The 20,530-nt window shown below is 40.1% G+C and overlaps 3 protein-coding genes across 5 annotated transcripts in view; 2 read left to right on the top strand and 1 right to left on the bottom strand.

The window, feature by feature from the left end:
* Window positions 1–7,688, top strand: part of LOC103513353 (vacuolar protein sorting-associated protein 8 homolog) — a 31,528-nt gene extending 23,840 nt beyond the window's left edge. The window contains exons 14-21 of the mRNA XM_026826572.1: window positions 226–361; window positions 1,197–1,411; window positions 1,772–2,052; window positions 2,522–2,718; window positions 3,062–3,219; window positions 3,496–3,620; window positions 4,171–4,354; window positions 7,464–7,688. Coding sequence (XP_026682373.1) covers window positions 226–361; window positions 1,197–1,411; window positions 1,772–2,052; window positions 2,522–2,718; window positions 3,062–3,219; window positions 3,496–3,620; window positions 4,171–4,354; window positions 7,464–7,602 — 1,435 coding nt within the window. The 3' untranslated portion in view covers window positions 7,603–7,688. The remainder of the gene's footprint in view (window positions 1–225; window positions 362–1,196; window positions 1,412–1,771; window positions 2,053–2,521; window positions 2,719–3,061; window positions 3,220–3,495; window positions 3,621–4,170; window positions 4,355–7,463) is intronic.
* Window positions 7,689–10,761: 3,073 nt separating this feature from the next.
* LOC108252896 lies at window positions 10,762–14,436 on the top strand. Of its 3 annotated transcripts, XM_017445785.2 has the most exons (6): window positions 10,762–11,009; window positions 11,378–11,405; window positions 11,761–12,617; window positions 13,003–13,105; window positions 13,442–13,487; window positions 13,962–14,436. In XM_017445785.2, exons 1-5 carry the CDS (start codon window positions 10,997–10,999, stop codon window positions 13,464–13,466), a joined length of 1,026 nt encoding a protein of 341 aa, XP_017301274.2. In that variant the 5' UTR covers window positions 10,762–10,996; the 3' UTR covers window positions 13,467–13,487; window positions 13,962–14,436. The 3 variants fall into 3 exon arrangements, with proteins under 3 accessions (XP_017301274.2, XP_026682382.1, XP_026682381.1); XM_026826581.1 differs by lacking the exon at window positions 13,003–13,105 and having other exon boundaries at window positions 13,360–13,487; XM_026826580.1 differs by lacking the exons at window positions 13,003–13,105; window positions 13,962–14,436 and having other exon boundaries at window positions 13,360–13,511.
* LOC103513352 (protein ecdysoneless homolog) lies at window positions 13,911–19,999 on the bottom strand. Its single transcript, XM_026826571.1, has 10 exons — window positions 19,932–19,999; window positions 19,333–19,386; window positions 18,896–19,037; window positions 17,627–17,791; window positions 17,315–17,386; window positions 16,827–17,064; window positions 15,642–15,813; window positions 15,193–15,225; window positions 14,687–14,928; window positions 13,911–13,936 (listed from the first exon to the last, which is right to left on the bottom strand). The coding sequence occupies exons 1-10, from the start codon at window positions 19,997–19,999 to the stop codon at window positions 13,911–13,913; spliced, it is 1,212 nt and encodes a 403-aa protein (XP_026682372.1).
* Between the last annotated feature and the right edge of the window lie 531 nt (window positions 20,000–20,530).

Raw genomic sequence — 20,530 nt, 5'->3', positions numbered from 1 at the left:
GAGTAAAGTGATTCTTTCATCCCGCATTCTATTTGATCAGCGTTTCTTGTCAGTCTCTTCCAGGCAGCCCTATTGTACCTCGTGTCCTGATGAATTTTGAGGTGTTGATTCACACAATCTTTTCGCCTTTTCTTCCGTCTGCCTCGTCCTTTTTCCTTTTACATTGTGGTTGTGTATTGAATTTTACGAGATGTGATGAAAATATAATGTTTCGGCGTTCCTCAGGACTCTACTCAAGTTCAACACGAGGGAATTTCTCAACGCCTTGGCGATTGCACAACTACCGTCCTCGTTTCAACAGAGACTGTTTGACGTGTTGATATCCATTACACTGAACAGTGATAAGCAGTATCTTTTTAAGGTGAGTAAAAACTCTTTTTGTAATTTCAGTCTGTACGTATAACAGTTTATAAGTTAGAACGTAAACTTCCTAAAGTTTCTAGTCAAATGACCTATTATCCCATACGTTGACAAGATAAATAGTAGTCTATTTCTAAGGGATTTTATAACTATATGAAGAGAGCCCCCATAAAGTTTTAGAAGGTCCAATGGATAACTTTTTTTAGGATGTGCCTTGGAACCCCTTTTGTATTACTTCAAGTCACATTGTCAAATGACCTATTATCCCACACGTTGACAAGATAAATAGTAGTCTATTTCTAAAGGATTTTACAACTATAAAGAGAGCCCCCATAACGTTTTAGAAGGTCCAATGGATAACGTTTTTTAGGATGTACCTTGGAACCGCTTTTGCTTTACTTCAAGTTACATTCCCATTACACTGAACAGTGATAAGCAGTATCTTTTTAAGGTGAGTAAAAACTCTTTTTGTAATTTCAGTCTGTACGTATAACAGTTTATCAGTTAGAACGTTAACTTCCTAAAGTTTCTAGTCAAATGACCTATTATCCCACACGTTGACAAGATAAATAGTAGTCTATTTCTAAAGGATTTTACAACTATAAAGAGAGCCCCCATAAAGTTTTAGAAGGTCCAATGGATAACTTTTTTTAGGATGTACCTTGGAACCCCTTTTGCATTACTTCAAGTCACATTCTTTACATCCATGCCTATCCAGGAAAGGAAAATTTCCGCCCCCGGATTTCGAACCCAACACCTCCAGATTGAGAGTCAGTGCTCTTGACCACTCAGCCACAAAGGTGGGATCCAATGGATAACCTTGTCTTGTTTTCCAGCCCAGTGAAGTGGGTTACGTGTTCGCGTTCATATCTCGTAACCTCACCCGTGGTATTACAGTAGAGGACAAGCACCTCCACAACGTACTTCATCTCCTCACCTCGTCCACACTGGAGGAGCTAGACGCCAGACAGGATGCTTTCCTGGAGGTGATTAAGGCGAAGGATATGCTACATGAGGATAGTGTTGTGGAGATGGCCCGCGCTGCTGAATTGTAAGTGGAGGAGAAAACTGGACGAGTTAAAGAAAAGGAGTTTAAGATAAGATAAGATTTCATTTAAATTGAATTATTAAAAAAAAAAGGAATTTCAATCGTGTCAAGTATACATTTAATGTCGTTCTTTGTTTTTCGCCTAATACACTACGTTAAATTTTACGACTTGACATGGACTTGAACCACCATCCTCCAGATGTACTTGTAGGCAATGTAAATGAGAGTGTTCCCACTTACACACGACACGATTCTTTCCGAACGATAAGTGGGAACGGGCCTTTTGGGGAGCTAATGCTCAGGGCACACTAGTGATGAATAAACTATAACCGCAATTAAATTGTGCGTTTTCTCCCCTCTCAGCTACAAAGTGTGCAGTGTTCTTCACGAGGAGAGGGGGGAGCACAGTTTGTTACTCAAATGTCTCCTATTGGACAACACACGCAAATCCCGCGTGTTCGACTTCATCGCCGAGTCATCGCACAAAGCTTCCCTCGAACATTTCATCGTGCAGAATATTCAGCATTTTGTCGATGTGGATGGAGTCAAGGCAGGAGTGACGGTGCAGAGTTACTTCCCCCATGTGTTTACGGAAGCGCTGAGCAGTCTCCCGGAGAGGGCCAAGTTTGCGTTCCTTCAAGGAGGTAAGAAAATGCAAGGATTGTCTTTTCTGTGGCTGAAATGTCCTGAATCATGCCAATAAGAAGATATGGGGGAAGAATGAAACAGCACGGATGGGGCCTACAGAGTATATATAAAGCCGAAATTTTGATGAGAAAAGTAAAAAAAAAATTCATTTATATCTCTGCCACATTTTATCACAATCGGACAAACCTTTGTAGAGTTACGGTGAAACAAACAGGTTTACAGACAAACTAAATACAAAATCGCCGAGTTAGTTAAAATTTGGTACACACTTCGTTCGGTGAATTATTTGGTTGGGTGGAAGAGCTCCTGCCAGTAAAACCTTTACTTGAACTGGATTGGAACACATCACATGCCTTCAGGCACACTCCATTTGTCAAGGGTTTAGGCATTACCTTGCCCTTGGGATCAATTTAATTTGAAGAACCCCATATACTGATGAACTAAATGCATTTACTCGATTTTCAGGCATGGAAGTGGGCAACTTACCCACGGACTCGGTAACCAAATACATACAACTGTGCTGTCAATATGAACCGGACAAAGTGTTGTCTCTAGTCCGTTCTAGGAACGATTTCAAGATAACCCCGGTATTGGAGTCGGTACGGCAATACCAACTGGAAGAAGCTGAGGCGATGCTGCTGGAAAAATCGGGCGATTTTCAGGTACTTTTACAGTCCAGAAATTTATAGTGCTAAAAAAAACTCGTAAGAGCACCCCAAGGACCTGATTGATACCGACATATATCTAATGAGTAAATTTCCCTAAACGGTAATATTGTTTGTAATTTCATCAAAATCGGACGAACCGGTTCAAAAGTTATGATGAAACAAAGTGATATACAATTATGGTGTATTTCTGTATTTTCCTTTCGGGAAACTGACCACTGGAAAATTGACCACTACTACATTCAGTTTCTTTTCGAGAAGGGTCGAGTTAAAGCTTAAAATTAACTTCCTTCTTTCAATGAAAATATTAATTTATTTTTATTCATATTTTGATTTCCAGGGAGCATTTGACATTCTGTTCCGACGATTGCAAGGTGCTATTCAATCTAGTGGTAATATAGAGGCAGCTACAGAGAGTGTTGTAGCGTTAGGACAGGCAGCCGGGGATAAGCTGAATGCTCAGACTACATGGCTCCCACTACTCCAGTGTTTACATAGGTAAGTTTTGAAGATAAGTTTTCTTCTTTTTCTTCGCCTTTTCCCGTGTGCAGACGAGGTCGGCGTTTTTTGTGTGCTTCTCAATCAGCTCTAACTAGGGTGATTGCTTTGGGCTGACATTTGGTTTTGGCTACAAATTTTAAGAGCGGATGCCCTTCGCACTCAACCTTTGCTGTATCTTTAGCAAGAGGGAATTCAGGCTGGTATACTCCCTGTTTAATGTCTACCGTGTAGTGTATGCTAGAATGTCCCCTGATATAAATCTTTCTCCCCCAGGCTGGAGTCTCACGAAACGTTGAAACGGATTTTGAGTTGTCCCAATCTAAACCTCGCCTCTGAGTTTCATCTCCTGTTGAAACATACAAGTGGGAGACTGGGCGATTTCAGAACCCTCATTACAGGTAAGATGAAACAGCTAGATACGATTCGCTGCCTGTGTTGTAGCATGTCTATAGGTACTGGTAGAATTTTCCCGTTGTATGGCAATAGCCTTTTTTTAAACTCTCTTTACAGGTAAGATGAAACAGCTAGATTTGACTAGTTGCCTGTGTCATAGAATGTCCATTGTCCACACTGGCAGAATTTTCCTGGCTGTATGCCAATACACAATCATTGCTTGAGGAAAGCTTTGGCAGATATGCTGCCAGGGTGCTGAACCAGGCCATCACCAAATTTATTCCTGTCGGTCTATTAATTTTCATCTACTCGTATCATCAATTTACACTGGTAATGCCGCCACTGGTCGCTACTTGTTTAAAGAAGCTAGTCACAACCCTGAGTGCACCCCGAACTCCAAGCATAGAGCGAAAAAAACTTCAACTATGCCGGGAATCGAACCCGGGACCTCCGGAGAGCAAACCTAGTGTGATACCCACTCGGCCACGGAGGCTACTCTCTTTCTACTTTCTATAAGCAACTCATGTCATCTATTCTACTCTACTCTATCCCCAGGTCTATTCGAGAAGTGTAAGCACGAGCAAGCCATGCTACAATCCTCGCTGGAAAGTCTAAGGTCAGATCTTCATGATGACTTGGCGGCCACAATACAACAAGCTCAGAGAGGTTTTCTAGTCAAACCGGAGTGCGCACAGTGCAATCTAGAGTACTCTCTCAATAGCAAACTGGTAGCTTTCACGTGAGTAGACAAAATTTTGTTGTAGCGGCTTTAGCTATAGCCGAAAGGTGATGACAAAATAGAGAAAATATCTCATTTATCAGCCATACAAAGTTTAGTGATATTTATTTTTTACGGGTTCGATTCCCGCTCGAGGCGTATTTTATCCTATACGGATAGGTATATAAGGTTCATTCTTGGATCGGCTGGCTTTCTCCTATCCTGTCTTCTTTCTCTCTTCGCTTTCGGGACGCTAAGACCTTAGCAGTCACAGTTCCCTCGGGGGCGAAGTTTTTAAATAAAGGTCAAAAAAAAAAAAAAAAAAAAAAAAAAAAAACAGCCGATTACCTAAATTACTTTTCTTGGCATAAGAGAAGTAAAATAGACTCCGAGGTCTAAAATCCTATCAGGTCTACCTGATAGTGAGTGGCTGGCCTTAGGGTTTAAGGTGTATCTGTCAGGTCGACCTGATAGTGAATGGCTGGTCCAACAGGAAATTTCTTTCAAGTCTCGAGCATTTTTGCCAAAATTCGAGAGATATGGTAAAAAAAAAAAAAAAATCCGTCATTACTATAAGGTGCTATATTTTCACGACACTCCCGGAACTCCAACCCTAATAAGTTACGAGTCAACTTGGCTACCATCCTGTTTGTTACATCCACTATGTGGTGAGGTAATGGAAGGTTATTTCTCATGCGGACCCAGCAGTAAGTACCAAGTACATCTTTACCTAATTTATTTTCTGAATTTTTAGTGCACCGTACTTTAGCTCGTAAAATCTTATATTCTCAAAATCTGCTTGGAAGCCAACGGGAATAGCCGTTGAATGGACCAGTTCCTAACAGATCACTGAAGTTAAGCAACGTTGAGCGTTATTTATTTCCTAACCGGGCCACCATTCAGAATCGAGAGTGAGCAGTTACGCAGGTACGGTGCAGTTTGTTTATTGCATTTTTTACTCGTACTTTATTTAATTTATTGTTTTGTTTATTTTTCCTCTTGTCTTGTTATCGAATCAAATATTTATTAATCTTTAGATTACTTATGTTATAATTACAATTACCTCTGTACCCGCTTTTATCTGAAATCTACATTGTTCAGACTACTTGTTTAGAAATAAATATACACGTGATATGTAAAAAGGGGGTGTTTTTTTTTTACGTAAATAATAAGTCACAATATAAAAGGGACATCAAGTTAACTGACCGGTTTAAAAATTATTGAAATGATACTCGGCCTGATGACAGACCTCTGTCAAGAGACCGGTACTTGAATGATAGACCTCCGTCAAGAGATCGGTACTTGAATGATAGACCTCCGTCAAGAGATCGGTACTTGAATGATAGACCTCCATCAAGAGATCGGTACTTGAATGACAGACCTCATTCAAGAGATCGGTACTTGAATGACAGACCTCCTTCAAGAGACCGGTACTTGAATGACAGACCTCTTTCCTTGGGTTCCATTTTCTTGACTTTGCTCAAGAGGCAGCATTTTCTTGCCGTGGCTCAAGAAGCAGCATTTTCTTGTCTTGGCTCAAGAGGCAGCATTTTCTTGACTTTGCTCAAGAAACAGCAATTTCTTGTTTCCATTTTCTTGACTTTGCTCAAGAGGCAGCATTTTCTTGCCGTGGCTCAAGAAGCAGCATTTTCTTGTCTTGGCTCAAGAGGCAGCTTTCTTGACTTTGCTCAAGAAACAGCATTTTCTTGACTTGGCTCAAGAGGCAGCATTTTCTTGACTTGGCTCAAGAAGCAGAATTTCCTTGATTTAAATCGCCAAGAGATTCACCCGGGCCTTTCTTCCTTTTTTCCAGCAGGGCCCGTAAGTTGATGCCCATTGGGTTCAGAACGTTAGACGCAGGCCCGGCAGTACCAATTTGAGCCTCGTAGGATTGTATCACATTGTGTAGAGCGTTCATGTCGATATCTACGGAGTTATCTTCATCCTGGAAACATTGAAATTATGATGTTGCTTAGAGTTTGAGAGAAGTAGAACAAAGAAAAGAAAATTACATAAGGGCGAGTCCGGATTTAAATGAATCGTTCCCAGGAATAAGGGCCTATGTTATGTTATGGGCCCTATTCACATAGGCCTTCTTCCTGGAAGTCGTTCCCGTAGGATCCAAATATGCATTACCTTCTTGACGAAACTCTCAGCCAGCGTAGTTCCAGACAGTTCCTGTTCCATAGCTTTCATATAATCATCCGAGTCCGAGCCTGATAGTTCAGAGTCCATATCACTTTGAGCCTCGTAGGATTGTATCACATTGTGTAGAGCGTTCATGTCGATATCTACGGAGTTGTCTTCATCCTGGAAACATTGAAATGGGGTATTAGCAAAACAACACAGTAAATAAATGAAATTTGTCCTTGATTATTTTTATTTTTTCTGGTAGGAGATAAATAAATAAATAAAATTCTTTTGGAAACAAATTATTACGATGTTGCTTAGAGTTTGAGAGAAGTAGAACAAAGAAAAGAAAATTACATAAGGGCGAGTCCAGATTTAAATGAATCGTTCCCAGGAAGAAAGGCCTATGTTCTGTTATGGGCCCTATTCACATAGGCCTTCTTCCTTGAAGTCGTTCCCGTAGGATCCAAATATGCATTACCTTCTTGACGAAACTCTCAGCCAGAGTAGTTCCAGACAGTTCCTGTTCCATAGCTTTCATATAATCATCCGAGTCCGAGCCTGATAGTTCAGAGTCCATATCACTTTCATCTTCACTCCCCATATCCGCCCCTGCTTTTCCTTCCATTACATCTGAAACAATCAGGATTCGAAATTATTAGTGTTAGGGAAAAAAATCGTCGTTCAAAATTCTGTTAAATACATTACTTTCCTTAGTATCGGATAAGGAAAGTAGAAAAGCGTCTGACAGACTTCGGTCGGAAGCTTTTCCCGGTTTCGAATATCTGCGCGGGGTTGGCCGGCATTTCAAACATCTTCAAAAAAGTCTCGATTTTCTTTTACAGTCTACGAGTATAACCCAAAAGCACCAAAATAGTTTTGGCCAGGTTTTTCGATTCAAATCTCATTGTACGATGGACAAAATAGACCATAATAGAAAAAACTTTGTTGCCTGCTCTGGGCCATCGAAACCTGTTGGAATTGTGTGTTTGGGTTTCAGTTGCGGTCATAGTTTTCATCACGAGTGTGCCAATGCCCCGAGCAATAACCCCCCTAGTTCTACTGCTACTACACCACTGACCTGTACACCTAACACTGTATCTACCACGCCACTCACCTGTACCTTGTGTACAACGTAACCATACACCACTGAGTTCAGTGACTGTCATGCTACATTTTGTGTCGGATCGGAAAAAGAATTGTGTCGTGTGAAGTGGGAACACTCATCTAAACCTCGCCTCTGAGTTTCATCTCCTGTTGAAACATACAAGTGGGAGACTGGGCGATTTCAGAACCCTCATTACAGGTAAGATTCCACTCGTTGCCTGTGTTGTAGGATGTCCATTTTTACTTTCCTTATCCTATAGGAAGGAAAGTTAAAGGGGATATAGTCAAACCAACCCTGATTATAATAAGTGCTAACAACTGGAACTGAAGATTTTGGTCAAGAAGTTCAAGTTCACACAGCAGATCAAAGAAGAAACGACACCAAGTCTCAATCAACCGAAGAGCCCTTACAAAGAGAACGATTGACATTTTGAAGAAAATATTTCAAGCGTGTTTGACCTGTTTGACTTTGGCTGTTGGCTCATTTGGAAGTCTATCTTGAGACCTGTCATTCACACTCAGACCGTCTGAGTGTCAATGGCCGGCATTATCGTGCCTCTGCCAATATCTGCTGCTCCGAGTCATCTGAAAGAAATACAAATCCTCAATGATTCGTGAAAAAGAAAAATGTTCCGAAAGATCCAAGAGTTGAACCAGTTGAATAGTTCTGTGGTAAAAAATATTATTGCAGAACTCCTGAAGAATTCTCTCCATGGTTTTGAGTGCAGAAAACCCTACTGTAGGAAAATACCCCATCAACCACAGGACGGGACATCATACCAGTATTGTGGAGATCCTGAATCGAAAGATCCAAGAGTTGAACCAGTTGAATAGTTCTGTGGTAAAAAATATTATTGCAGAACTCCTGAAGAATTCTCTCCATGGTTTTGAATACAGAAAACCCTACTGTAGGAAAATACCCCATCAACCACAGGACAGGACATCATACCAGTATTGTGGAGATCCTGAATGCTACTTAGTACCTTTACCTGTTCTTCCCATTTGTCCTTCCTGTACATTCTTTTATTCCTTTGATTCCCCAATTAACCTTACTTATCCTTCAAATTTAGACATGCTTACTATACAACAAAGCATAACTAAATACATAATAAAGCATAAATAAAAAAAGAACAAAGTAAATAACTCTCACTTTACAGGCTACTGAACTTTCCTTTTAACAGAAGTAACTTTTTTCTTTCAGTAAAGAAATTGCTTTCAAAATAAATTTTCACAAAGTTAAGTTACCAAGTCTTTCTTAATCTGTAGATTCTGTAGAAATAATGGGACTTCCAGTCCTAATTTAACAATTTAAATGGAGCTCTCTATTCATACTTGATGTTACTCTTTCTTAATCTGTAGATTCTGTAGAAATAATGGGACTTCCAGTCCTAATTTAACAATTTAAATGGAGCTCTCTATTCATACTTGATTTTGCAAATTAGCACCTCCTTAGAGAACATTATAATCTATAATTTTGATGTGAGTTGCCAATGTGACATTTCAGTTTAAGTGTTCGTAGAGCTTCTAACAATTAACTTTTTACCTACTCCATTGATGATCTTAGTCAATTTTTAGTTTAGCTCATGGAAATTGGAACAAATCTATCAAGTGCACCTCGGCTTAACAGAAACTGAAACAAATTTTAGTTAAGACGAAAAAAAATCTGTTTAATGTGGTTAAGACAAAACGAAATTTCTCTGGTTTTGTCTGGTATCATATTTCGCTCTCAAGCCCCCAAAATCAGCTATTCATAATTATCCTTTCATTCCCGACCTTTGTAATCCTCTTATCCTACTCAAGACACATCATTTTTAATCCAGCCCTATTCCCGAGTGTTCCTAGTCCATACCTGTTCCTCAGTTCTATGTTTATGCTTCGATATTTCAGGTGTATTCTTCCGGCCCCTCCAATTGTTTGCTAACCCAAAGTGCTAAAGGGGATATAGTCAAACCAACCCTGATTATAATAAGTGCTAACAACTGGAACTGAAGATTTTGGTCAAGAAGTTCAAGTTCACACAACAGATCAAAGAAGAAACGACACCAAGTCTCAATCAACCGAAGAGCCTTTACAAAGAGAACAATTGACATTTCGAAGAAAATGTTTCAAGCGTGTTTGACCTGTTTGACTTTGGCTGTTGGCTCATTTGGAAGTCTATCTTGAGACCTGTCATTCACGCTCAGACCGTCTGAGAGTGAATGGATCTCGTAAGCTTAGAGCATGTTCGAACACTATCCCCGAATGGTCTCCAAACGTTCTCAGAGTATGGGTTTAAACTTTAAAGATGAGTATTTCACCGCCGTTTTTATTTCGTAGCAATGAAACAACTGCCACATCAGACGCATGTGGTCTGCCCATCCCATAGTACATATGTCCTTCATCAGATGGGCGAGAAGAGACACAATACTTCCCATTTAGGTGCTGAGTCAACATGAGAACACCAGAAAGTAACCCGTTGAAATATTTGCAACCGAAAAACGAGTGCAAATTTTTGTCGGGATTCGAGTGCCTCTGCCAATATCTGCTGCTCCGAGTCATCTGAAAGAAATACAAATCCTCAATGATTCGTGAAAAAGAAAAATGTTCCGAAAGATCCAAGAGTTGAACCAGTTGAATAGTTCTGTGGTAAAAAATATTATTGCAGAACTCCTGAAGAATTCTCTCCATGAAAAACGCAGAAACCCTACTGTAGGAAAATACCCCATCAACCACAGGACAGAACATCATACCAGTATTGTGGAGATCCTGAATCCTACTTAGTACCTTCACCTGTTCTTCCCATTTATCCTTCCTGTACATTCTTTTATTCCTTTGATTCCTTACTTATCCTTCAAATTTAGACATGCTTACTATACAATAAAGCATAACTAAATACATGATAGAGCATAAATAGAAAAGAACAAAGTAAATAACTCTTATCACTTTACAGGCTATTGAACTTTCCTTTTAACAGAAGTAACTTTTTCTTTCAGTAAAGAAATTGCTTTCAAAATAAATTTTCACGAAGATACCAAGTAAACCATCAAAATATTGACATTCTCAAATAATTGAAAATATAGACATTCTTGAATAAAAATAATAATAAAAAATGAGTAGTAGCCATAGGAACACGAGACCTCCAAGAGAGAGTCGGAGCCCAGCAATGTTCCTCGAGAGGAGAATCACAGTGGAGCGAACATTCGCAGGACCTTTACCTTGGACAGAAGACTTCCATCAGATCAGTACTTGGATAGAAGGTCTCCGTCAAGAGATCGGTACTTGAATGACAGGCCTCCTTCAAGAGAGCAGTACTTGGATAGACGACCTCCTTCAAGAAATCAGTACTTTGATGGTAGATATCCTTTACGAGATCAATTATTTAATGACATACCTCCTCCAGAATCAGAACAATACAATGAAAAGAGTCATCCACCAAGAGAAGGAGAAATGTCAGTATCGGGTGATGTAATAGCCTTGGACAGAAGACCTCCATCAGATCAGTACTTGGATAGAAGGTCTCCGTCAAGAGATCGGTACTTGAATGACAGGCCTCCTTCAAGGGAGCAGTACTTGGATAGACGACCTCCTTCAAGAAATCAGTACTTTGATGGTAGATATCCTTTACGAGATCAATTCTTTAATGACATACCTCCTCCAGAATCAGAACAATACAATGAAAATAGTCATCCACAAAGAGAAGGAGAAATCAGTACTTTGATGGTAGATATCCTTTACGAGATCAATTCTTTAATGACATACCTCCTCCAGAATCAGAACAATACAATGAAAAGAGTCATTCACCAAGAGAAGGGGAAATGTCAGTATCGGGTGATGTAATAATAAAACCCAAGAAAAAATCCGGTGCACAAAAACGAAAAGAGCGCAAAGCTGTGGGAGTTTGGGTGCCAAGAGCAGTTAGGAGGAAGGAGATCTTAGCAAAGAGAGAAGCTGCGGCGGCGGAACAGACATCTCTTGGATTTCCTGCAATTCAAGCTCCAGCAGCCTATCAACCTGGAACAACTGTGAATCCTAATGTTGTCGAAAAGAGCGCAAAGCTGTGGGAGTTTGGGTGCCAAGAGCAGTTAGGAGGAAGGAGATCTTAGCAAAGAGAGAAGCTGCGGCGGCGGAGCAGACATCTCTTGGGTTTCCTGCAATTCAAGCTCCAGCAGCCTATCAACCTGGAACAACTGTAAATCCTAATGTTGTTAAAAATCCGGTGCACAAAAACGAAAAGAGCGCAAAGCTGTGGGAGTTTGGGTGCCAAGAGCAGTTAGGAGGAAGGAGATCTTAGCAAAAAGAGAAGCTGCGGCGGCGGAACAGGCATCTCTTGGGTTTCCTGCAATTCAAGCTCCAGCAGCCTATCAACCTGGAACAACTGTGAATCCTAATGCTGTTGTGTTTCCTTCATATCAAACACGAGCAGCGAAAATGTTGGAAACACCTCCTAAACGTAAAGGGTTTCCTGCATTTCAAGGAGTAGATCCTCAGATTCAGAAGAAAAGGAAACAGCCTAGCAAGAAGAAAAATAAGCAGAATAACGCACTCGAGGTGGGCATTTGTTTGAAAGGACATCCAGAGAAGAAAATGACCACAGACCAGATGAAAACACTCCGTGCCCTGCTGAACAGTTTCGTTCGTCCGATGAAGAAGGGTATGATGCCAAAAACGAAAAACTGGCGGTATCAATATGGTTCAATAATCGTCAGATGTGGCAATCCGCAAACCAAGAAATGGCTGGAGCAGAGTTGCCAAAAGATTGGGATATTCGAAGGCTCGGAACTGGTTGTCAAGACAGCTGACTTTACCCTGAACTGTATCAAGATTATTACCCGCTTTCCGAACACCAAAAAGACAGTAAGATTCACGCTCAGAAAGCTGGAAGAGCAAAACCCTGGGGTGAACTGTACTAGCTGGAAATTAATCCATACGGAAGTGGAGAGTCTTCAGTTCAAGAAGATAGTGTTCCTAGTGAGTGAAGAAGAAGTGGAAACGTTGAAGAGGATGGGGTTCGTGCTGATGCTGAACTACGGAAAGATCAGGGAGCTAAAAATCCGCTTCACCGTTATAAGTAAGTAGCTTTAAGTTTTATATTTGTTCTCTGATACGATTTTAATTTCAAGCCCTGGAGAGGCTTGTTATATTATAACGTTGAAGAGGATGGGGTTCGTGCTGATGCTGAACTACGGAAAGATCAGGGAGCTAAAAATCCGCTTCACCGTTATAAGTAAGTAGCTTAAAGTTTTATATTTGTTCTCTGATACGATTTTAATTTTAAGCCCTGGAGAGGCTTGTTATATGTATTATAAATAGGCATAATATTGGGCTGTCTGTCAATTAGTGCCATTTAATGTGTAGAGTTGGAAGTTTCGTGGTATTAGGGCCGGACTGGTAAGTATCATTTGCTGCATAGTAACGAAGCTAATAACGAAACTGAAATGTCTATCTTTTTTCAGCGAAAAAGAAGAATCTCGCTGTAGAAAACCATCAAATCCCAGCAGAAAACTATGAAATCGACGAAGAAAAATATCAAATCCCAGAAGAAAATTATCAATTCTCAATATTAAACAAAATAGGTAGGTACATAAATACTAATTTTCTTTAACCACGATCGAAAAATTCCCGGAGGGACGGGCCCAGCTTGTTATATTATAACTAGGCATAATATTGAATAAGTATTGGGCTGTCTGTCAATTAGTGCCATTTAGTGTGAAGAGTTGGAAGTTTCGTGGTATTAGGGCCGGACTGGTAAGTATCATTTTCTGCATAGTAACGAAGCTAATAACGAAACTGAAATGTCTATCTTTTTTCAGCGAAAAAGAAGAATCTCGCTGTAGAAAACCATCAAATCCCTGCAGAAAACTATGAAATCGACGAAGAAAATTATCAATTCTTTGAAGAAAACTATGATGAACTCTGAAGAGAACCATCATGATGTGAAATTCAAACACAACGATCTCAAAGCTACCTACTTCCTGAGGATTTTACTATGAAAATTTCGACTTTCAAAAATCCAGATGATTGTACCTACCTAATTTATTTTATTTTTACTGAGTTTTATTTATTTTATTTTTACTGAGTTAACTTATTTTCATTTGTTGCAACAAGAAGTGTTCTATTTTGTTTTCTATTATTTCCAAAAGAATATGGCTACAGTAAAAAAAGTGATGCTATCTTGTAAGCACAATACGTTAAGATAAAGGTATCGTAAACCTTCTCTTGACTATTGATTTAAAAACTATTTAGTTCTCATTTAAGTATTTTTGTTCATTATTTTTTTGAGCTTCAGCTCCAATTTAGTTTAGTTTTAGTTATCTTGACAGGTGTTCTACCGTCAAGGAGAATACAAAACAAAAAACTCTGTTTAATTTGTTTTCATCATGATGAACTCTGAAGAGAACCATCATGATGTGAAATTCAAACACAACGATCTCAAAGCTACCTACTTCCTGAGGATTTTACTATGAATATTTCGACTTTCAAAAATCCAGATGATTGTACCTACCTAATTTATTTTATTTTTACTGAGTTTTATAACTTATTTTCATTTGTTGCAACAAGAAGTGTTATATTTTGTTTTCCATTATTTCCAAAAGAATATGGCTACAGTCAGAAAAGTGATGCTATCTTGTAAGCACAATATGTTAAGATAAAGGTATCGTAAACCTTCTCTTGAAAATTGATTTAAAAACTATTTAGTTCTCATTTAAGTATTATTAATCATTATTTTTTTGAGCTTCAGCTCCAATTTAGTTTAGTTTTAGTTATCTTGATAGGTATTCTACCGTCAAGGAGAATACAAAACAAAAAATTCTGTTCAATTTGTTTTCATACATCTACTTAGAAATGTTGAATACATGTGATTTCTATTAATAAATTTCAAGTAACTCTTAGCTATTAGGATTTTTACTATCCTTATGTAGGGCGGGCTAATATTCATATGGCCATGGAAAATTTCAAATAAATATCGTCTCGCTGGAGGACGTAAAACTGAGACCAAAAATTTCTAGCTCAAGCCTAGACCACTTCCCTAGGCTTAGCCTTACCACTTCAATGCCAAAGAGTACAAACACTTGCGCTCGCAAGCCTAGCCTGGCCCGTTCATAACCATCACCAAAGAAGAAAAAAATTGGTACTTACCCAACATTTTATTGATGGCAGCCGAGAACTCATCCAGATTGAAATCTACAGCACATTCCTCGTCTGACACATCCATTGTACTATCCTCGCCTTCAAACCGCACTGTCTTGGTTGTACTATTGGCAGACTGGCTTATACTACTGGAAGATTGGCTTATACCACTGGAAGGTTGGCTTATACTACTAGCAGGCTTGGGTTCTTGATGTGGCACTTGGTCTCCATTGACTAGTTTGTCTTCGTCTCTGTGAACATTAAAGTTAGGGTCTACAATCTCGTAAGCTTAGAGCATGTTCGAACACTATCCCCGAATGGTCTCCAAACGTTCTCAGAGTATGGGTTTAAACTTTAAAGATGAGTGTTTCACCGCCGTTTTTATTTCGTAGCAATGAAACAACTGCTACATCAGACGCATGTGGTCTGCCCATCCCATAGTACATATGTCCTTCATTAGATGGACGAGAAGAGACACAATACTTCCCATTTAGGTGCTGAGTCAACATGAGAACACCAGAACTCCATTGACTAGTTTGTCTTCGTCTCTGTGAACATTAAAGTTAGGGTCTACAATCTCGTAAGCTTAGAGCATGTTCGAACACTATCCTCGAATGGTCTCCAAACGTTCTCAGAGTATGGGTTTAAACTTTAAAGATGAGTGTTTCACCGCCGTTTTTATTTCGTAGCAATGAAACAACTACTACATCAGACGCATGTGGTCTGCCCATCCCATAGTACATATGTCCTTCATTAGATGGGCGAGAAGAGACACAATACTTCCCATTTAGGTGCTGAGTCAACATGAGAACACCAGAAATATTTGCAATATACATGAGAACACCAGAAATATTTTCAGTAACCCGTTGAAATATTTGCAATCGAAAAACGAGTACAAATTTTTGACGGGATTCGAACCCGGGACCTTCTGCTGGGCTAACCGTGCTATCTTTCATTTTCTCACCCATGAGGAAACTCGGCCCCCTCTAGTCCGCTGGAATGGTGCAAAAACTTATTGATAGCAGATGACACTAGATCTTGACGGCCGGCATCACCACACGAGTTACCGGTCATGCCAAACTTCTCCTGTAGGATCTGGTCCAAGTCTTGAGACGAGATGGACATCCAGGAGTCAGCTGAAACGAGGAACGTGTAAAATATCTAATGACTCACTAGTAGTGAGCTTGGAGGCTAGCACGTCTGCCTTGTAAGCCCTAGGTTGCGGGTTCGATTCCCGCCAGGGGCGGATTTTATCCGAAACAGATAAGGTTCGTTCTGTTGTTATTGTTGTTGAAGCGGTGTAGCTGCAACGAGGGGGATTGATGGTCTCTAGCAAAGATTACTTAGCCCGTCCCGAACCGCAGTCAACCATCATGAGGACCTGTGCTTCCTTTGAAGCATGATAAACCCTTTGTAACCTCTAGCTAGCCAGAATGATTAGGGTTTGGCTGCTCTGATCCCTATTTATAGTCCCACAGCAAGCCACTGGTCTGCTCCCTGTTTAAAGTCCCCCAGCCAGACCAAGGTTCGTTCTCGCAACGGCTGGCTTTCTCCTATCCTGTTTTCCCTTTGATTTCGGAACGATAAAAAACTCCGTAGTCACAGATTAACTGTATTATTATTATGATTATTATTAATCATAGCAATTCCTTAAGTAGCCCGTGGCGTGGCGATAGCACTTTGTATGTACCAGTTCCCAAGGAATCCTTGGCAAGGATCACTAAAGTTAAGCAACGTTGCGCATGGTTGGTATCTACGGGTGACCGTCTGAGCATGTTTATTTTTTTTAATTTATTTATTTATTATTATTTTTTTTAATTTAAATGAACGGGAACTACCCATTGTTTTACAAAGGTTGTTACATCCACTATTTGGTGAGGTAATGGAAGGTTATTTCTCATGTGGACCCACCAGTAAGTACCAAGTACATCTTTACCTAATTTATTTTCTGAATTTTTAGTGCACCGTACTTTAGCATTAGCACGTAAAATTCTCAAAATCTGCTTGGAAGCCAACGGGAATAGCACGTTGAATGGACCAGTTCCCCACCGATCACTGAAGTTAAGCAACGTCGCACGTTATTTATTTCCTAACCGGGCCACCATTCAGAATCGAGAGTGAGCAGTTACAAGGTACTTGAATGATAGACCTCCGTCAAGAGATCGGTACTTGAATGATAGACCTCCGTCAAGAGACCGGTACTTGAATGACAGACCTCTGTCAAGAGACCGGTACTTGAATGATAGACCTCCGTCAAGAGATCGGTACTTGAATGATAGACCTCCGTCAAGAGACCGGTACTTGAATGATAGACCTCCGTCAAGAGATCGGTACTTGAATGATAGACCTCCGTCAAGAGACCGGTACTTGAATGACAGACCTCTTTCCTTGGACAGAAGACCTCCATCAACATCAGATCAGTACTTAGATAGAAGGTCTCTGTCAAGAGATCGGTACTTGAATGACAGGCCTCGGTACTTGAATGACAGGCCTCCTTCAAGAGAGCAGTACTTGGATAGAAGACCTCCTTCAAGAGAACATTACTTGAATGACAGACCTCCATCAAGAGAACGGTACTTGAATGACAGACCTCCTTCAAGAGACCGGTACTTGAATGACAGACCTCCTTCAAGAGACTTGATTCCATTGTTTTTCACATCTCCCCTTCCTATCTTGAACTTGAGAGAGCAGAATTTCAAAACCGCACATCTGAAAGAGAAATCATATAATAAAAGATTATAAAGAGTTTCTTTGTGAATTGAAATAGGTAAAATCCATGGTTGGAGGTAAAATCTATGTTCAGAAAAAAAAGGCAAAGATTACGAAAACATTGGGTATCCACTATATTTAGGCCGACCTCTGAGGGCGAGTGGTTAAGAGAACTATTTCAACCGCTAGGTTCGTATCCCTGCTAGGGCTGTTTTTTTTTTAAGTTTACAAATGACTCACAAGTTTGACTCCTATGGAATGTGTTTTATGATCAGGGTTGGACGAGACAGGTATACAGGGGTGGACATATTGGTTCGACACCAGCATTGCATACAGACATTTGGTGAACTTAATCCTTTGCATTACTTTGGTTTCGGATGAAAAGTGAGGGAAGTTCTTGACAGTCTGAAACAAGTGAAAGAATCGAGTTTAAAAAATTCAAGTAGGTACAAAGGTTGTTGTTGTTGTAGCGGCTTTAGCTTTTGCCGAATGGCGATAGCAGAATATAGAAAAGATATCTTTTTGTATCTGCTATACACCGGGTCTCACTCTCCAACGTAAAAAAAAAAATCATTTCCTAAACTCGCAAGTTGGTCGGTACCATCATGCCAGCATGATTCATACCTATCTCATAGACATGGAGAAAGAAGAAGAAAAAGATAAACCCAGCTCCTTCAGGAGAACCCTGCCACTATAAAGCCTTTAAAAAAATGAAGGGTTGTCAATATTTCCAAATTGGTTTCTGAGGTAGAGGTGAAAAAAGTTGAATGTATGTAATTCAACTTATGTACTTTTTTTCTACCTCTGTAAACCCAGAGAATCCAGCTTAGTTAGCTTGGAGGGTAGCGAGTCTGCCTTGTAAGCACTTTTATCCTGAAGGGATAAGGTATGTTCTTGGAACGACTGGTTTTCTATCCTATCTTCCTTATCTCTTCGATTTCGGGACGATAAGACCTTAGCAGTTATAGTTCCCTGTCAAAGCAAATGAGCCAGGGACGAGGGCAAAATATTTACCTTCATATCCAGTGCATCTCGCTGACAGAAAGCTCTTGTTACATGTGAAATAAGGTTATACAGGGGTCGACATATTGGTTCGACACTAGCATTGCGTACAGACATTTGGTGAACTTGATCCTTTGCATTACTTTGGTTTCAGATGAAAAGTGAGGGAAGTTCTTCACAGTCTGAAACGAGTGAAAAAGTATAGGATTAGATTGTACAGATGTACAAACGCTTTTTTCTAAGAGACTTGATAGAGGAAACTGTTAACTGCTGAGGTCTTTTCGTCTCGGAAGAGAAGAGAGAAGGAAGACAGGATAGGAGAGATCAAGCTGTTCCGAGAACGCGGGAATCGAACTAGCGCTTATAAGGCAGACACTGAAGATAACTAGGCTGGAACCTCAAGGTTTATGATTGAATGTTGAAAGGTTGAAACCAATGTTGGCTTCTATGGAAAAGCAACATAATACTATAGACCGGCTCGGTAAAAACCCAGGACAAAATATTCACCTTCATATCCAGTGCATCTCGCTGACAGAAAGCTCTTGTTACATGTGAAATAAGGTGGGGTTGAGCTTTCAATATTTTTGCAATTGTGACTGGGATATAAGCATGGGTGTAGTGAACTTGCTCCTGAATTATGTCTGGATATCTGGGAAATGAAGATTTTGTAGAGTTAAATTTAAAGAAAATATACATATGAAACAGTTCAAACATTTCAACTGGTAACAGTACCTACCTATGCAAGGCTCACCAGATTTCATGACCATGATTTTTTGATAGAATTTTTATGAAACAGGGCTGGATTTAGGGCCGAGGGGGCCTGCCCTCCCTCTCCTTGAGCTCATTTTTTTCCTTTATTTACTGTGCCTACATAAAAAAAACAATAAGAATAATTATGTACAATTTATGTTGCAATCCAACTCAATAGGTACTTGCCAACTCACCCTTTCACTTTCCTTTGAATATCAATTTGAACCTGAGTAAAAATACGTGAGGCACTTGGTAAAAATGAAAATTTATCACTAGGAAACTTTGTAAGAACTCATTTATCATTTTCTAGTTTTTCGTATTGAGGACTCTCCCACGCAATTAAGACAAGGACCCCTCTTACAAGTTAAACTCTTCAAAATTAAATTGATCCCATAGGTGGCGGTAAGCCTTTAAGCCCGATTCCCACTATACAAGATCCCGTTCCAAGAACGACTCTATACTTGATGCGCAGAAAATAATGATAAACGGTAGGAGGTTTTTTTCTGTGCATAAAGTGCCAGATCAAGCTACAGAAAATAGGTTTAAAAAAAAAAAAAAAAACTAACTAGAGCTACCTAACCAGCCAGCTGCTCTGTACATGTTTCACTGTCACCTTTTTTTCTTAGGACTTGTAGGTAAGAAGATAAAGTACCTTAGAGCAGGCACCTTACCCTGTCTCCATGATCTTGGAGTGTTAGTACTAATGCATGTGTTTTGCTTTTCATCAGGTCCTACTGTACTTGGCTAGGGTATTGTTAAACCTCCAGTACTTGGATGATGCCAGCTATCTCACCAGAAGATCCATTGAGGTGTTACCAGCTGACTAATGACGTGTGCCAGAAGGCATCTGATGTCTTTCATTAAGGTCTGTCGCACATAGAAAGCGTAGTCGCGCGATGCCGCCCGAAAATTCAAACCAATGAAAATGGTAGAGACCTCACACTGGAGTCCCGCGACTTAGGACTCCTGGAAGCTCCTCTCCAATGGCTAATGACGTGTGCCAGAAGGCATCTGATGTCTTTCATTAAGGTCTGTCGCACATAGAAAGCGTAGTCGCGCGATGCCGCCCGAAAATCCAAACCAATGAAAATGGTAGAGACCTCACACTGGAGTCCCGCGACTCCTGGAAGCCCCTCTCCTATGGACGCGTAGACGCGCGACTTTGAGTAGTGCGCAGTCAGCTGCAAAAGCAAACCTATTAAAATGATAGAGACCCTCTATAGAGCCTATGGACAAGAGAAGGTCTCTATCATTTTCATAGGTTTTATTTTGCAAGCGAATACTCAAAGTTCTCCAATGGACGCGTAGACGCGCGACTTCGAGTAGTGCGTAGTCAGCTGCAAAAGCAAACCTATTAAAATGATAGAGACCCTCTATATCTATAGAGCCTAT

Source organism: Diaphorina citri, unplaced genomic scaffold (assembly GCF_000475195.1).
Source record: "Diaphorina citri unplaced genomic scaffold, Diaci psyllid genome assembly version 1.1 scaffold961, whole genome shotgun sequence".
Taxonomy (NCBI): domain Eukaryota; kingdom Metazoa; phylum Arthropoda; class Insecta; order Hemiptera; family Psyllidae; genus Diaphorina; species Diaphorina citri.
The sequence above is the reverse complement of the archived record's forward strand: the minus strand, read 5'-3'. Positions and strand labels throughout refer to the sequence as shown.

Excerpts from the sequence above, each read along its gene's own strand:
- LOC103513352 (XM_026826571.1), bottom strand. The coding sequence starts at position 19,999 with ATGAAAGACATCAGATGCCTTCTGGCACACGTCATTAGTCAGCTGGTA. Across the intron at positions 17,387-17,626 it reads ATTCCATAGGAGTCAAACTT|ATGTGCGGTTTTGAAATTCT; the intron begins GTGAGTCATTTG and ends TTTCTCTTTCAG. Across the intron at positions 15,814-16,826 it reads GTACCGATCTCTTGACGGAG|CTGACTCCTGGATGTCCATC; the intron begins GTCTATCATTCA and ends TCCTCGTTTCAG.
- LOC108252896 (XM_017445785.2), top strand. Across the intron at positions 11,406-11,760 it reads ATAATAAAACCCAAGAAAAA|ATCCGGTGCACAAAAACGAA; the intron begins ATCCGGTGCACA and ends ATGTTGTTAAAA. Across the intron at positions 12,618-13,002 it reads AATCCGCTTCACCGTTATAA|CGAAAAAGAAGAATCTCGCT; the intron begins GTAAGTAGCTTT and ends ATCTTTTTTCAG.